General features: G+C 37.0%; 1 protein-coding gene across 3 annotated transcripts in view; it reads right to left on the bottom strand.

The window, feature by feature from the left end:
* EPB41L2 (erythrocyte membrane protein band 4.1 like 2) overlaps nucleotides 1–18,260 on the bottom strand; it is a 75,122-nt gene that overhangs the window by 35,493 nt on the left and 21,369 nt on the right. For all 3 annotated transcript variants that reach the window (XM_086461230.1, XM_086461231.1, XM_086461232.1), the window contains exons 4-7: nucleotides 12,587–12,629; nucleotides 2,904–2,979; nucleotides 1,168–1,386; nucleotides 615–702 (exon numbers count right to left, since the gene is read on the bottom strand). In XM_086461230.1, coding sequence (XP_086317356.1) covers nucleotides 615–702; nucleotides 1,168–1,386; nucleotides 2,904–2,979; nucleotides 12,587–12,629 — 426 coding nt within the window. The remainder of the gene's footprint in view (nucleotides 1–614; nucleotides 703–1,167; nucleotides 1,387–2,903; nucleotides 2,980–12,586; nucleotides 12,630–18,260) is intronic.

Below are 18,260 nucleotides of genomic sequence, written 5' to 3'. Positions count from 1 at the left end.
AAATAAACAATGTTTCTCCACTACTTAAAAGTCTCAGTTTTCCTTTTTAAATATAGGACTGATATGCTTACAATGCATTAATTTTCCTAACGAGTTGAGACTCTGGATTTGTGCAAGGGAGTGGGAGGGGGTTGGTTGGTTTGTTGGGTTTTTAACTAAAAAAAAAAATCCCACTAGAAAGGCAAATTTTATTTGACCTACCCAGAGGAGTGGAAAAAGCACCAAAAACCGCCCTCCCCCAAGACCTCCCCTGGCTCTGTTTTTAACTCTTGTGGTATGACAAAAAAAATTACATGTACTTTTAGGCTTTACTTTATGGCTCCACATTTCCTTGGCATCAAAAATCTGACATTTAAAATTTATTTAGATGCTCTTATGAATAAAATAATATTTCCAAGCTGCACCTACTTCTATGCATTAAATAAGCTTAGTTTTAAAATAAATTCTAAGGATGTTAGAGCTGTAAGCTGAGCAATTATCAAGACAAAGAGATAAAAGGCTTATACCTAAGAATTGAGGGTATGAAATTTTTTCAATAATCTATATATACTATGTTCTTTAATACTAATCATGTCTATCCTAAAACAAAACAAAACCAAACCAATCACCAATACCTTGGCATGATGTAAATCCACTCCATACATGGAGAGTCTCTTAGCGTTTTCTAGGAACTGCGAATCCGCCTGTGCTGGAGTCAAGCCCCTAAAACCATCGAATAAGCCTTGAGTTTATTGACAAAAGAATTGAGAATCAAAACTGAGTGGAATCCTGGAATTCAGACACACAGAAAAACCTACATTTGTAAGGTATCAATAGCATTTTTGCCCTAAAGGGAAAGTGTTCTTTCAGAGCATAATATATTCCTTTAGTAGAGATTTCCACTTTCACTCTTTCAAAATATTCTAGCTGTGTGTTGCTTAAACTAATTCATATGCTCAGATACAAATATTTTCTCCGAAAGTTCTCTCTGACATTTTAGTGAAGCTACTATTTTCAAACTGAAATTTTTAAACACAGGAAATTAAGAGGTTCTAGGTACATAGCAAAATATTTCCAAAGCAACAATAACTTTGGCTTAGCAGTTTTACACACACTCTTAAGAAAATTGACAGAAACATGACAAAGCATGACATAAAATTTCGTTTACTCCCACTGCATCTGACACACCTGTGTGTTTTGTGTAGCTCAGCTACTTTCTCTTCCATTTCTTGAGTTTGATTGGGTGCAAACTGGAATTCACTGATATAGTCACTGCGGTGCTCCTCTGGGTCATGATCACCCAGCTCAGCCTGCAGGGTATATGAACCAAGGAGGGCGTGAGTCACAAAAGAACATGGCAGTCGACCAGAAGCAATATCCTGACGAAGCTGTAGGCACAAGAAATATCTGCAAGATAAAGGAAAGGGGAAAAAAACCAACCAAACAAAAACAAAACAAAAACAAAAACAAGAACAGAGAAACTGTTACCAATAGCAAGTTTATGAGAGATATGGTAGAATGTTTTGAGATACATGTAATCATAGAATCATATTTTAAAATAAGTCAATGCACTAATAATTTGTTACACCTTCCATTATCTGAACATTATCGCCATTTTAAGAGTCAACTTTCATAAATAATGTGAAGAGCAGAAAAAAAATCCTAATTTTCAATATAAATGAATGAAAAACTATATCTAGTTTGTATCAAAAGCTGACTTAGGAACTCCTTCATTTCACATTGTAGCCTGCACGTATCTAAGGTTTACAAATAAAACCCCACGTTTCCTTTGACATTTCCCTTTGCAGTTTTATATCCCTTGCAGTTCACAAGCTAATCAAGTTCTGTAATACACAAAAGAAATCAGGTTTAGTACTGAACCCATAATTGTCTTCCTTAAACCATGTATGTATTAGAATTTAGTATTTCAGATACTGCATGCAGTCTTCTACCAAAGGTAACAAGTCAACAATCAGCAGACATCCTACCCTAGCACAGATTTTTAATGACAATTTAAAAAAAGTTTTACAAGCGAAGCTTAAATTTTAAAGAATTTAGCTTTAAGTTATAACCATAAAAATGCTTTTCTCAGTTGAACACTCAATTGAAAAGCCAAACATCTCACTGAAAATTTTCAAAGAAAACACAGAGAGCTTCTTTTAAATACACTGCGTACTAAATGTCTTAACCATTTGTAGTAATATATCAGCTACACACTTGTGTAGCTATCTCTTTTTGTGCAGAAAACTGATCTGATATGATGTGTAGTAACATACAACCTGCCTCAGCAGAGTCAGCTAAGTCCAAACCAAAACTAAGTGTTTAGGCTTTCCACAACTACTGAAAAAATTAGTGTCAATTCCCTGCACTCTACCCAGTGGTTATGTTAGTCTGGCAGTGTTACTTTTTAGATGCTCAGTATCCACTGCATTCTAAGTATTCCCTATCAAAGAACTTTGGAAGAGAATTATTTTCAGGTTTCGTTATGGTTTATGGTTTTATTTAATGCATATGTGTAAAACTAGGTTTTCACCAACCTAGCCTGGATTATTACTGAAGTACCTTGGATGCCTTAAGCTTTTCTCTTAATATCAATACCCCCACACCCTCATTTGCTATATAACAAAGCAGCAGCCTGACAATAAACCACTGGCTTCTTTCAAATATGATCATTCACATCTTACCTCCCGCTCAAATCATATCCCCACTTATCATTAAATTGTTCTTTCTCAGGTTTCTTCCTGAAGTTTTCACTTTGCCTTTTCAACCTTGTTCCAAAAAGCAGTTGATGTAAGAACATCTATAGTATTCTACAGTAATAGCCAAACCTGTTACGGCATCCAGAAACTGAAGAAGAAATTTTATATGGCCTTCAAATTAGACTAATGGTAATTTCTATGTTTAAAGTTAGGAACTATGCATACCTAGTGATGTCTTCAGTCAACTGTGAAGGATCAGGGGGATAAAACTTCACATTAAAGGTGAATATCCAAGGTAAACCTAAACATGGGAAATGTCCGATTGTTAATCTCAAATAAGTTGAAGCAAAGAAAGAATCTTACTGAAAAATGATAGGTGGTCATATAAATCTTAGATCACTGAAATCTTGAAGAAAGTTTTTCCCCTCTTTTTACAGTATATTAGCAAGAAGCATAGATTTTTTTATTATTATTATCAGGTAGTAACTCATATAAACATATAGTGAAAGATTAGCACATTAAAAATTATTTTTAAAGAATGTTTTATAGTAAGTTATGTAAATATTAGAAGACCTTTTTAATCTGAAAACTACTATAATATATTAACACTTCTAAGATACTCTGTGTTTGAAGACACTTGCACTGAATTTGTGTTTATTTCCAACTCCTCCATGACTAACAGTCTCCCCCTGTTTAAACTGACTGTTAGTTTGAGAGACTGTACAGTAATTATAAACATGAGATGTCAAAATGAGGTCCGCATTGTATACAACAGAAAGATAGTAAGGAAATTATTCATATTCATACAGAATGCATGGAAGACCAAATTTATCCATTCCTCTAAAATATTTTTTGAGAAACAATATCTTTACCAACTATAATAGCAATGATATATTAAATTTAAATTCTCATGTGTTAGAATTGTTAACATTGCATGCATTTTTTAAGCAAAAGCATGCTTAAAACTAGATTAAAGATTTGAATAAGTGTAAAACATTGCCTTTAGTCATAGCTCTAGTATTACACAAATTTTTTAAGATTTGAAAGCCAAAGACACTCATCAATAATTAAAATACATTCTCAGAATGTTACTTTACCAGTATTGCAACACCACGTGTGACAGGAATATGTTAATTGGAAAGTACTAATAACTTGAAAAAATGTAGAACTTTCCTAATTCAAACAGATTTTATTAAGTACAATGCAGACATACATATGTAATAGAAAATCCCAAAATAGGAGTCTAGGAAAATAATTTAATAGTGTGGTTTTGCATGCTGCTTGAAAGCAAATGCAGATGAGCTTTATCATATCTTGCCAAACATCAAGAAAGTAACACTACAATGTAGACCTGCTAAAAATGATGAAGAAAGATAAGAAAAGAAATCAAAATATTATTGAAACAATTAAGTAGCCATTTTGGTCTTTCTCTTGCCCCTTTTCTCCTAATGTAAATAATATTTTGGTGAAAGATGTACTAAAATAATCCTTCTTTGGTAAAAAAAAAGGTAATAATTTTATAAAGCTTGTTAATTATGAACTTTGGACAGTAAATTATTTTAAAAGTCTCTTACACAGATAAATCATACTTTGAAATGTGTATTTTAACAACAACAAAAAAGACTGAAATGCCATTTCAAACATAATGCTGACATTTTTGTTTAAGGTTATTTTCTTTAAAAAAAATCCTGTTTTAAAATTTCACAACTCTTAAAGGTGAAGAGGTGCTTTGAGTCAAAATTTCTAATGTCTTTCAACATTACAGAAATTACTTTGGTTTTTCAGACATGACTATTGATTGTAGCACTTCAGTTTCTGCTTAAGTGTGAACCTCATTCTCCACCTGGCTAAGTCACTATTTCATAGAATCACAGAACCATAGAAGGTTTGGGTTGGAAGGGACATTAAAGATCAACTAGTTCCAACCCCCCTGCCATGGGCAGGGACACCTTCTACTAGACCAGGTCACTCAAATCCCCATCCAACCTGGCCTTGAACACTGCCAGGGAGGGGGCAGCCCCAGCTTCTCTGGGCAACCTCTTCCAGTGTCTCACCACCCTCACAGTGAAGAACTTCTTCCTGATACCTAACTTAAATCTCTCCTCTTTCAGTTTGATACTGTTACCCCTTGTCCTGTTACTACACTCCCTGATAAAGAGTCCCTCCCCATCTTCCCTGTAGGCCCCCTTTAAGCACTGGAAGGCTGCTCTAAGGTCTCCCTGGAGCCTTCTCTTCTCCAGGCTGAACAACCCCAACTCTCTCAGCCTGTCCTCATAGGGGAGGTGCTCCAGCCCCCTGATCATCATCTTCATGGCCCTCCTCTGGACCTGCTCAAGCAGGTCCAGGTCTTTCTTATCTGGGGACACAGTACTGCAGGTGGGGTCTCACCGGAGCAGAGTAGAGGGGGAGAATCACCTCCCTCGACCAGCTGGGCACACTTCTCTTGATGCAGCCCAGGATCCGATTGGATTTCTGAGCTGCGAGCACACACTGGTGGCTCTTATTCAGTTGTTCATTCACCAACACCCCCAAGTCCTTCTCCGCAGGGCTGCTCTTGATCCACTCATGGCCCAGCCTGTATCTGTGCTTGGGATTGCCCCAACCCAGGTGCAGGACCTTGCACTTGGCCTTGTTGAAATTTATGAGGTTTGTATCGGCCCACCTCTGAAGCCTGTCAAGTTCCCTCTGGATGTCACCCCTTCCCTCCAGTGTGTCAACTGCACCACACAGCTTGGTGTCATCGGCAAACTTGCTGAGGGTGCACTCAATCCCACTGTCCACATTGCCAGCAAAGATGTTAAATGGCACCGATCCCAATGTCAACCCCTGAGGAACACCACTCATCACTGGTCTCCACTCAGACATCAAGCCATTTACCGTGACTTTTTGAATGTGACCATCTAGCCAAATCCTTATCCACCAAGTGGTCCATCTACCAAATCCATGTCTCTCCAGTTTAGAGACAAGGATGTCATGCAGGACAGCATCAAATGCTTTGCCCAAGTCCAGGCAGATGACATCAGTTGCTCTTCACTTAACCACCAATGCTGTAACACCATCGTAGAAGGCCACCAAATTTGTCAGGCATGATTTGCCCTTAGTGAAGCCACGCTGGCTGCCACCAATCACCTCCTTATTTTCCATGTGCCCTAGCATAGTTTCCAGGCGGATCCACTCCATGATCTTGCCGGGCACAGAGGTGAGACTGACTGGCCTGTAGCTCCCCAGGTCTTCCTTTTTCGCCTTTTTTTAAAAATGGAGGTTATGTTTCCCCTTTTCCAGTTAGTGGGAACTTTGCTGGACTGCCATGACTTCTTAGATATGATGGATAGTGGCTTAGCCAGTTTCCTCAGAACCTGTGGATGCATCTCATCAGGTCTCATGGACTTGTGCACTTTCAGGTTCCTTAGTTGGTCTCGAACCTGATCACCTCCTACAGTGGGCAGTTCTTCATTCTCCCAGTCCCTGCCTTTGCCTTCTGTAACTTAGGCGGTGTGGCTGGAGAACTTGCCAGTGCAGATTGAGGCAAAAAAGCCGTTGAATACCTCAGCTTTCTCCATATCCTGGGTAACCAGGTCTCCCATTTCCTTGCAGAGAGGGCCAACATTTTCTGTAGTTTTCCTGTTATCACTGACGTACCTATAGAAGTTCTTTTTGAGAGCTCAGAGTTTTAGCATATCTTAATGTTACCAGTTATCAATTATTTGTTAGAACAATGACAACTTTGCTTACACAATAAGGCAGGACTCCTTAAATGAGAAAGCCTAATTTATTGGATGTACATATAATACTGAACTGCGTAAAATACACCTCTGCATCATCTACTGCAATCCAGTGCAAGACAGAATTAAGAAAAAATACCTTTAAACACTAATCAATACATATAACATGACAGACAAAATTAAAGTTGGAATAGATTACCCCAATTCCATCATTTATCTCCCAGGGATTTAGCATAATTCAGTGAAAAGCTGCTGATACTGAGTAAACTAAACTAATGAAGAGAAGCAATTGTGCCAAAATATCTGTGCAAAAAGTGTTCAGGGAGAGCTGTCATGTTAACAGGGCTGTGGGATGGGGAGAGATGGATGAAGGATGTGTCCTTCCACAGAGGTACTAAACCAGTCTTCAAGTTTTCCTGGAATGAAGCAATGTTTTATGGTATGAAGCAATGTTTCCTGGTCTAAAATTGCAGTTAAACTAGTCACAGATTAATTCCCGTTTAACTTATTTCTCTGTCTTGTCAGCATTTCTACAGTTAGCTTTCAGAAAGCACTGTAGCCCGCAGACCTACACACTGTTTGAAGAAAAAAAATACAAACAAAAAACTGTATTCTTGATAAGCTAAAAAGAAGGTAAATCCTCTGAATGTATAGCCTACGTGAAAAATTTCAGATGTTTACTCATACTAATTCCATAGCTAATCCATTGAAAAAAATGTTGTGGTTGACTTTGTACTAAATATTTTCTGAACAGTTGGTGACCTTATATTTTTCCTGATTACTGAAAGCACATTTATCCCCTGGATATAGACTAGCAAGTATATTACAATGCGCACAGTCTATATTTATACTTCTCACTACAGCACACTGTTTATAGCTGCATAAACAAGGCATACAAATGTAATTGTCTTCACACAATAATGCACACTATTACTGGCACTCTGCATTCGTGGCTCAGACAATAAAAAAAATAAATCTGATATTTTAAATGATATTTAGCATTCTGTCCCTGATAAGGCTCTCTGTTTTGATGTTTAATAATATGGGCTATAGAAATGCCAAAAATTTTTCTAGCCAGCTTGTTATGTTATGTTAAAAATGCTTCTGTGGCAACTTCAGGCACATTCTTAGGGAAGAAGAATGCAACATAACCAACCAGCTAGCAGCATACAATTAACATGATTCATCCCATTTAAATTGGGAAATCAGTGAGTAAAGGCTTTTTTTGGCTTTTACTCATATCTCTTGTGTCTTAGCTAAGATTTTTAGGGTACTGTATGACTAGGACAGATAGATACACTACTCACAGGCAGATGTAGAAATGCCCCATAAAATTAAGAAAATTACTTCTATAACTTTTCTGAAATTACTGTCAAGAAAATCAAAGAACTAAGGAAGATCTATATCCAGTGCACATTTTCAAAAATGCATAAAAAGCAGAGTACAGACAGTCCTGGTTGGACTGGCAAGATTCAGCTCACAGACTCAGACATCTCCAAACTGCAAAATCATTCTTTATAATTCTCAGACACACAGAAGCACTTCTGCAGAACAGATCTTCCTTTGGCACAGGTACTTAGTTCTCTTCACCAACTACAAGCTACACTCTAGTGTAATTAGCTTAGATCAAAATTAGCTACAATTTCTACAGATATATAGTTATTTACATAAGATAGATGGATATAAAATAAAGTGACCCAGCATAAAGTGACCCCCATATTTTGATGCCTGAGCATAACCATACATTGTTAGCATTAAAATCAGACAGCCAGAGCTGTACATTTAAAATGCAAGCCCTTTCCTTAACTAAATCTAACTTCCCTCAGGGCTTTAAACACAAACTTTAGATTTCTTAAATATTTTAGAACACTGTGCGGCAAAATTCTAAATTTTCAGAACATCCAAATCCTCTCAATTTCTTACAAGAGATACACACAGGTAATGCAATATGGAAGTGTATTTTGCAATAAAAATACTAATTGTGCTGCAAACTAAAAATAGATTTAGTTGACATAGCATTACCTTGGATTTCAACTATTCCACACAGCATACAAATCTAATTTCCATTTGGGACAGAATGAATTACATCCACACTAAAAACAGGATGTAACACCAAAATAGTTTCAAAATCTGTGTGAAGAGAGATAACCAGGTCTGTAACTCAGTTTCATATATTTTAATTACACAAACAAGAAGAGCAAATAATTAGGCTTCCCCAAAAAGGTGGTTTATACATTCACTCTCTAATCTTTGCCCATAACTGTGAACATTTAAATTGCAGACAAAAGATTGATCTTCAGTACTATGATGAAACTGGGTTTATGTAGTTTACTCATTCAATTCTGTTACACTGTGAACGACAGTTACGAACATACCTAGACACAAAAACTGAGTGGAATATCATATGTTCTATACTAACTGCATGTACAACATCTCACACAGACAAATTCTCAAGTTAAATTTTATGTAAAAGTGAACCACCACACTCTCTGCGAAGTCTGGGATTTGACTATTCCAAGGTCAGTTGCTGCTGCTTGTACCATCACAATATTCAAACTGAAGTTCTCAATTTTGCAAATGCCTGAATCCACTTTAAATGTAGCAATTTTCAAGAAGATAGTGACAGAAATGTAATTACCCCACCTGTCCCTGATTGAATTAATTAGAGGTTTTAACACCTGCCAGTGGATACCAAATTACACGAGTTAAAAAAAGTCAAGAATTAATTTTCCTGAAAAGATCAGGCTGGTTGAAAGCAAACAAGCTTTTTGCCACCTTTGTAGCCCTGAGAACAGAGGCAGTAATTTGTGGGTCACATTCATTAGCTGACATAACATCAGTAATTGCTAAGATCTAACCTAATTACCCAGCCAAAGGCCAAACTGAACAAATAAGAGATCACAAAGAAGGTGGCATGAGGACCCTGACTTATCAAGAGACAGCCTGATACAGAACATGACTTCCGGGAGACTACAGGATTCTTATTTCACCTTCCCCAGTCATAGGCGGTACATACATGCCCAGTGTATTAGTATTGCTCACATGTAAAAGAGAGGCAGAGATTGTTATGAATATTAAGTTGCAAACTGATGTGCTGAACTCTACTTAAAATTTGTCATCTTTGTGTGTTCAGATCACAGAATCATAGAATGTATTGGGTTGGAAGGGACCTTTAAAGGCCAACTAGTCCAACCTCCCTACAATAAACAGGGACACCTCTAACTAGGTCAAGTTGCTCAGAGCCCCATCAAGCCTGACCTTGAATGTCTCCAGGGATGGGGCTTCCACTGACTCTCTGGGAAAACTGTTCCAGTCATCCACCACCCTCACATTAAAGAACTTTTTCCTAATGTCCAACCTAAATCTACCCTTTTCTAGCTTAAAACTATTACCCCTCATCCAATCGTTACAAATCCTTGCAAACAGTTCTTCCCCTGCCCTTTTATAGGCCCCTTTCAGGTATTGGAAGGTTGCTATAAGGTACCACCCCGGAGCCTTCACTTCTCCAGGCTGAACAACCCCAACTCTCTCAGCTTGTCCTCATAGGGGAGGTGCTCCAGCCCCCTGATCATTTTCGTGGCCCACCTCTGGACATGCTCAAACAGGTCCACTTCCATCTTGTGTTGAGGGCTCCAGAGCTGGATGCAGTACACCAGGTGAGTGCTCACCAGGGCAGAGTGGAGGGGAAGAATCACCTCTCTCGATAAGCTGGCCACACTGCTTTTGAAGCAGCCCAGGATGCGATTGGCCTTCTGGGCTGCAACTGTACCCTCAGCAAGTTTGCGGATGACACCAAGCTGGGTGGTGCGATTCATACGCCAGAGGGATGAGATGCCATCCAGAAGGACATGGACAAGCTGGAGTGGTGGGCCCATGTGAACCTCATGAGGTTCAACAAGGCCAAGTGCAAGGTCCTGCACCTGAGCCAGGGCAACTGCTGGTACCAATGCAGTCTGGGAGAAGGCATGCTAAACAGCAGCCTTATGGAAAAAGACTTGGGAGTACTGGTGGATGAAAAGCTTGACTTGAGCCACCAACACACCATTGTAGCCCAGAAGATCAATGTATTTGTCCAGACACACTTATCTACCATGCTAGTGCTTCAGTTTGCACTGTACAAGAGAAAAATAAATTAGTTTCTTCATTTCAAATGTTCAAACAGACTAGTAGGTTTTACAGGTACCTTAAATTTATTAGAATTGAGTATTTTTGTACATAAGATTTCCTTTCTTGATTCAAAGACAAATGTATTTAGAACTAAGCCTGAAACAAAGAAAAGCCTCATTACTTGATACTCTTGTAGCTGGGCAATAAAATTTGTCTTCGCAGTACATTACAATACCTGGAAACTTTAATACACTGATTATTAGGAACACAACTGACAGTGTGATGATTGCTTGCAAATTGATGTAAACAAATTTAATTTTAAAATGGTGTCCTTGCTTGGTTGTGTGCCTTATACACTGTGCCTATCAACACTGAAGTGCTACAGACCAGAGAAAAAATTCCAGTCAAGATGTTTAATTCAAGAAACTGGACTTAATCTCCAATATAAAATGCAGGTCTTCATGCTGCATGAAAAATCACATCCCTTTAAAATATTTTTTTGTAGTATGTATTATACAGTATTAAAAAACTGTTGTGTAGTGCATCAAAAAAATCTTCAGGTCAGTTCTTATATCTCAGATTCATGACACTTACTTGTAGGCTATATAGCATGCAGATCACTACAGAAGACAATAATAAAAAGTATCAATGTCCTCAACCTTTTGTCAAATATTAAACCCAAACAAAACAGCCTTTAGCCCATGTATTTGGAAAAATAATAGGTTTTTACTGAAGACCTGCAGAGTAAGAAGTTACAATACCAGTAACTTTTCCTTAATTGAAAAAGGCCTCTACTTGCATAGTAGTACATTCACAATTTTAATAAGTCTAGTTTGCTCATACAAGAGCATGTTAGATCAAAAAAGTAGTTTCCAAGGAAGCTTCTGTAATCTTCATTTCTTAAAACACACCTTCCTAGTAAGTGATTTCATCAGTCGGGAAAGGTCTAAATAAAAGAGAATTAGCACCACTATGATTTCTGGAAAAATGTCAGTGTTGCCTTAAAACAGGAAGTTAGCAATAGTAAAGAAAGCATCTGTCTATCATCTATTACTGCTGTTCTGAATTACAAGTGCTCCCACTGGATCCCATTCCCCAAAAAAGTTCAAAGCCAGTTTCTTAAATAACTTAAATTCGTGTTGTGTTGGAAGTGTAGACATTTAAATTTTACTATCACCATCATCTCCCCACTTACATTTCCTATCAGGCACTACCAAAAGAAGATTTCCATTAAAAAAACCCAACAACAACAAAAATCGGCATTGGGTACAAGTGAGTAAAGCAATGAGATGAATTTCAGTAAGGGCAAGGGCTGTCTAGCACTCAGTGGCTACTTATTTTGCAACATGTAGACTGAGGAAGAGTATCTCCTAAATTTAGACTCCATTCACTCCCCTATCTACTACAAAAGCTACCCGGCTAGTGAAGAGTTTTGACATAGCTTTAGCAAACAGAGTAAAATGAGTTACTCGTTGTGTACTGAGTATAGGAAGTACACGGATTCAGTCTGAAAAACACTGTAGCCATGCTTTCCAAGATTATGCTCTCTTTTCCATTTCCATATTGGAAATGATGGACACATCAAAAAAGCCAACGCTGGACTGATCAGCATTGAAGAATATACATTTTCTGTAGGACATATTGATTCTCTTTTTATAGTTTCATATTCTTCTGGCAAGCCTTTGAAGTTAGAAAGTCCTATAGCAACAACCACGACGATCTTTGCAAGAAGACATTCTCCATCCCATAACTCAAATATCAGCACAAAGTTGAAAAGCATCTACTGTTTCAGGATGCAAAAAGATCAACTATTAGTCACATACAATACAGAAAGATTTTGAGACAGCAGCCAGTATAATGATTAACTTCTACAGCACAATGCTGAGTGATTCTTTCTCTCCTTCTTGGACAGTAGACAGAAGTGAAAGCTTTGCTTTCTGTTCTAAGGCTGAATATGTCATTAAATTACTTTAATGCTGTAAGGATACAATTTAGTCAACATCCAGGTGACTACATTTATGAAGAATATTTCTGTGAGGAAATAAAAGGAACATAAAATCTGAATATAGAAGTACTTACTTCGAATTTGTCTCTTAATTTCCTTCGAAGAATCTAGCCAGTTCTGAAAAAAAAAACCCACAACACAGCCAGCATTTAAAATCACTTCAGACTGAAGATGGTGAAGTAATTTCATACAGTGCAGTTAAAGTTTGTATTGTTCAGACATCTGTTCTATTTTAAAACAACCCAGGAAATTCTAAAATTGAACTTATGATTTGCTAGCAAGTCTTCCCACCCATGAACATAAATGAATCTGTGTAATGCCACTCCTTTCATGGTTGTCTTATTGCTTTAGACTATTTAGGCCTTGTAATTTTACAAAGTGGATAGTCTTACAGAGGTGGTCTATCAAATCACATTTGAGAAAAGCAATTTTCTCTTATACTCATTTTATTGACATAAGCAAGACTTTTCAGGAATGGCTATGTAATGGCTTCATGTCCGTGCTTACACACTCATATAGAGTTTCTTAAGATGATATTTCTCTGGAACTCCAGAGACTTCTTATTCCCATCGTTTGTCTTAAGGCGTATACATTTTAGTTCTGATAACATTCAAAGATGCTTGGAAAAACCTAATCGAATCTCATGCTTTTTTTCTGACTTCCCCTAAATCAAAGTTCTCTATGAATATGTATTATGTTAACACTGATACACTAGAAAGATTTAAATCTAGATACTCAGCTCTATTTTAGGCAATGCAAATAAAGTCAGTTTTTCATATGCCTCGCTATTAAATGTGTCCTATCCTCAATACGAAAAACATTTTTATATAATCCGTGCAACCTATTAAATTTCTCATGGTATTTCAATCTCTACTGATATGTGCAAAAAGAGACTTTTTTGTGACTGATCATCCAAAAATACGACTTTGGGAAGTCTAAGAAATCAGTAACATATATTCATCAGTAACTCAGACAATCCTCTTTACTAATTTTACCCGTAGATGTTAGAAAACAGATTGAGTGATAGACCAGAAACATATGCTTTTTAACTGCAGTTACTGAGAATTTACTTTATACAGTGTTTGAACCTTTATTTCCCACAGCCAGACACACATACGCAAGCACAAACATGGAAGAAACACGCATGCACACAACCAGCCTGCCAGGCCAGCAGGACTCAGCACGTTTCAAAGGCAGAGATGTGCAAAGTAAGGAAGAATTAGCAACTGACTTGTAAGGTCAAGGACAACACTTGCATTTCCACAAACCACTGCACATATTAGCAACTTTAAAGTCAGAGGGGACCTCAGTGCCAGCACAAATGTTGCTAAAGGCATATCTCTGCCAGCGTTTCTTGCCTAACCTAGCCAGGTAGTGGATACCGGGTACAATATGACTCACCTTTCAGTCAATGGTACCAAACTCTAGATGCAAGAATTGTTTTCCAATACCATATCCCTCAGTCTTTATTACAGGTTTTTGCACCCAAAATCAAATTTATTTCAAAACATGCTAGGCTACAGTTTTATGAGTCCGTATGGCTCAGGAGAACGTGGAACTATATGTTCTTGCACTAATGCAAATCCTTAATGTAAAGCACCTCTGCTGATACAGGATGTGACTTCTATGAATATGACCCAAAATATTAAGGTCCCTCTTGTAATTACCTTGGTTCAAGTTGATTTCATCACAAATGCAGCAGGTACATATTATTCAAATACTGGTTACAGTTAAATGCAAAAAACCCTTTTTATCATTTTTATAGATGTAATTAAAAACAAAGAATAATTTCACATTCCTTGCTTTAAGAAGTCTGAGACCTCTACATTTCATAGCTACTATAATTCTTCCAGAGATGCATGGTCTACAACATTGTTACAAAGGAAGAGATATAAAACACTCCTCCAAAAAATCTGGTTACCATTTATTCTGCTTAAGTCAGAAAATTGCTCTCTATCAGAAGAGCCTTGACATGGAGAGGCCTTGGAAGACAACAGAAGTCTTCAAATAATTTTAGCTGAGACTCACTTCAGCTACAGTTATCATCCTAGATTTTCAGTTTTGGCATGAATTCCATTCCGAAATGATACACAGCCATATTCTTCCAATTACAAAGATAAGTAGAAGTAGTTTAAACTCTTAAATTTTAGATAAAGTATAGTATAAAGTAAGTAAGTATAGAATATAGAATGGCATAGCTACAGCAGAAAACTAGGATTCCTGAGTGTATGTTACTCTCAGTGCTTTATCTTTTATCACTGTAAAGTAGGAGAAAAGAATATACAGTACAGAATATGCTGCAAAATGAGAAGAATAATCCTTTCTTTACAGAAGTTATACAGTCCATTTTCTGATTTTCCAAACCTGGAGTACGCTTATTGGAAGCAGACTATGCCACCAACTTTCATTACTGTTCTGTCAAATAAAATCAGATGCTTATATTCCATTTATATTACAGGGTGGGTTTTTTTTGCATCTGTGCCTTTTTTTTTTAGGGATAAAACAAACACTATTGAAAGAATCTACCCTGAAATAGACCTCTTACTGCAGAATAGACAGGTCTGTCTTTCAAAACAAAAGACAGTATATACACACTACTTTGCTCCAGTAGGCAGAAATCTATTTGTTTCATTTGTGAATGGTAAGGTTATAGATGAGACAAAGTAACGAATTGTCAAAGAACAACAACACGTTCTCTACCAGTACAAAAGTATTTTGTACAAATCCAGAAAAGCAGCATTTCCATCTGGTGCCCAGAACATAAGAGCAGAAGCTTTCTAACACTTCTGCAGACCAATTACAGTGTGAATGGAGCATTCATGAACTTTTGAGGGTGTAATGCAGTGAAAATGCTAACTAAAATTTAGACCAACAACTTTAACATTTGCAAAACAATGAAAGAAATCATTAATGAGTAATTTGACCTAAATAGCTTTAAAATATGTATTAAATTTAACAAAAATCAGTCTGATTTGAAGGCATAAAAACTCTCCCAGCTGCACAGAACACCCACAGAGAAAAGTTAATGGGACTCCTCCTCCAATGGTACCCCGATGGTGCATTAGGGAGCAGCTCTAATTCAAAAGAGTGCCTGGCATTCAGTTTCCACACCCCACAGCTGCCGCCAAGTTCAACAGCTGGGTCATAAATGGGTGGCTGTGATGAGCGCACAAGAATGAGAAAAACACATCATTCAGCATTTAGTACTGACTGGCCTGGAGGTCAGAGATTTGTGGCATTTTAATCTGAAGAGGCAACAGTCATAACAGGAGAAAAAATGCATCAGAAAGAACTGGTACTGAGATGAAAAAAGAATTCAAACTTACTACAGAGGTGAACAAAAGAGAAGGCCCTAAAACCAGTAAAAGGTCCAAGTCCCCAAGCTTTCTTTGGCAGCTATTACTGAACACAACTGATTATCCCCATACACATCCATCTATTAATTAAATCAAAGCATAAAATGTTTTTTTTTTCTTTTATTAAAAGAATTAAAGAAGTTAAGAAACTTAAAAGTCCTAAGAAAGAAGCATTCATTAAAAATATACCACAATTATTTATCATACCAAAACCCATTTAAATGGTCTTCATCCATGCATTAAAAAAATCCCTTTAATAACAAAAATGAGTGCTACAACCTTATTGAGCACATTCTGTGTAGCTTTACAATTTCAAACTTACCAGCATAAGAGAAACGGCAGTTGGGGAGCAGGAACTTTCTCAGCACACAACCAGTAATTTTGCCATATTAAGACACCGCAGTAGCTACCATTCACATTATTAGGATATGTTTTTATCATAACTGGTGTAAGAACTTCCAAACAGGGTGTTGTACAAAAGCAGAAGCTTTCAATTATGTAACTTGAGTGACAATAGCAGTAAAAATAAGCCAGTCTATATAAATGTGTATGTTACAGTACAGACTGTCCAACCCATAAAAGAATGTAAGCACTTAGCCAATGACTAGCTATGGCTAAAGCCCATGTTTTCAAATTCTTCTTTGGAAACCTGGGTATTCCCACTCACCTGGTAATCACAACTACACCAGAGGCACAGTACCATCCACATAATGGCACTTTGGGTACAATCTACAGCCAGGAAATATGTAAAATAAACCCCTCCTTCACTGTTACTGACTGGCATTCAAAATCTTGTAGTTCCTGCAGTTCACCACAAATTAAGCTTAATCCTGCACTAGAAAGTAGGAGGTGGGAAATGCATATCTGCTAGAGAAGACTCCTTTTTAAGTTTCTCCAAATAACACTAAGAACTTGTATTAAGAAGACAAAATCCAACAACTGTGCATTTTTTTAGTCTTTGTAACAAATTAGACCAGATTTCTCCAGAAGTTTTTAAATAAAAGCCTTCTGTCCATAATTCAGGTGATAAATGCTCTGCTTTTCTTTTGAACAGAGTGCTAGACTTAGACTGAGCATATAAATAATTGAACAACAGGTACCCCATTATCCAGATATTTCTCACTTAATTTATGTAAATACCACATCTATGAGTGTTGCTTCAGTAGTACCTCCATAGTCAATGGATAGGAAGCTCAAGGACTCATTCAGGCTGAAAGGGACCTCTGTAAATAACTGGTCCAACTGTGATTCAAACTAGACCCAGCTTTGAACGAGTTCAGGTTGGCTGGGCTCATACTCAGTCAAGTTTTTACTGTCTTCAAGGATAAAGACATAGGAAAAAACAGATGGGCTCTTTTTAAGGTGTGGTACTCTGTTCCTCCATTCACATGACTGAGGAATACCAAAAAATCTTTTAGTTCAACTAGAAGAGTTTCTTAAACTTCCTTAAAAAGGAAAAAAAAAAAAAAAGAAAAAAAAAGACATTACACCAAACCAGACTTTCCTGCTCTACTTTCAAAAGCGAAAGGCTCCCTATTCCACCTCCTAGGATCTACTCAAGTGGGCTATTTCCAGGTATAGTTCAAGGATCCCAGGTCTGCTACTGTTTTCCTCTCCTGCCAGAGATCAGACGGTTGTTTGATGTTATTTTGCTGTCTGTGTACAGTATAGATTTTCAACAGTGAGTAGCAAAAATAAATAACAATAACAATAATAACAAATAATAATTAAGATTATGATACTACTCAGAGGATCAACTGAGCTGCTCTTCATTGTTACATCAAATAAGTTCTCATTTCTATATAAGATTTCCAAATCAAGAACAAAACATATCCAAGTAAAAATACATCAAGCCCATTTTATATATGGGGATCTTTAATACAGAGGGATTGAGTATTTTGCTCAATGCTGCACAGAAAGCCTTGCAGCGAAGCAAATAACCCTAGAAAACAACTGTATTTGAATGGAAATTGTTAGAAATTCAGATTTATTCAGATCACTAAATTAGATTTCATTTCAAAAACAATAATGAGATGAAAAAGAAAAAAAGCAAAATCTTCTAGACTAAGTATAGTACTAATGCAATGATGTTTCCTGCTACAAACATACAGATATTAAAAAGAAATACAATTTTTCCTACTTCAATTTTAATTATTAGTCTGTTTTCTTTATGAGGGAAAAGCTGACCACAGGTATATCTTTAGTTCATGGACAAAGCAACAGCCGGCCCATAACTAACCGTAAATGTTCAGATACTGGGAAAAACTAAATTGGCTTTTGGTAATAAGTGGAATGCATGTCACCAACTGATCTAAGACTTTTCTCACTGACTTAAGATTTTTCTCATCTCAGCACTCTAGATGTGCTTGACCATCCAACATAGAAGCAAGTG

The sequence above is a fragment of the Leptosomus discolor genome, chromosome 2 (genome assembly GCF_034619465.1).
Source record: "Leptosomus discolor isolate bLepDis1 chromosome 2, bLepDis1.hap2, whole genome shotgun sequence".
In the NCBI taxonomy this organism is placed as follows: domain Eukaryota; kingdom Metazoa; phylum Chordata; class Aves; order Leptosomiformes; family Leptosomidae; genus Leptosomus; species Leptosomus discolor.
The sequence above is the reverse complement of the archived record's forward strand: the minus strand, read 5'-3'. Positions and strand labels throughout refer to the sequence as shown.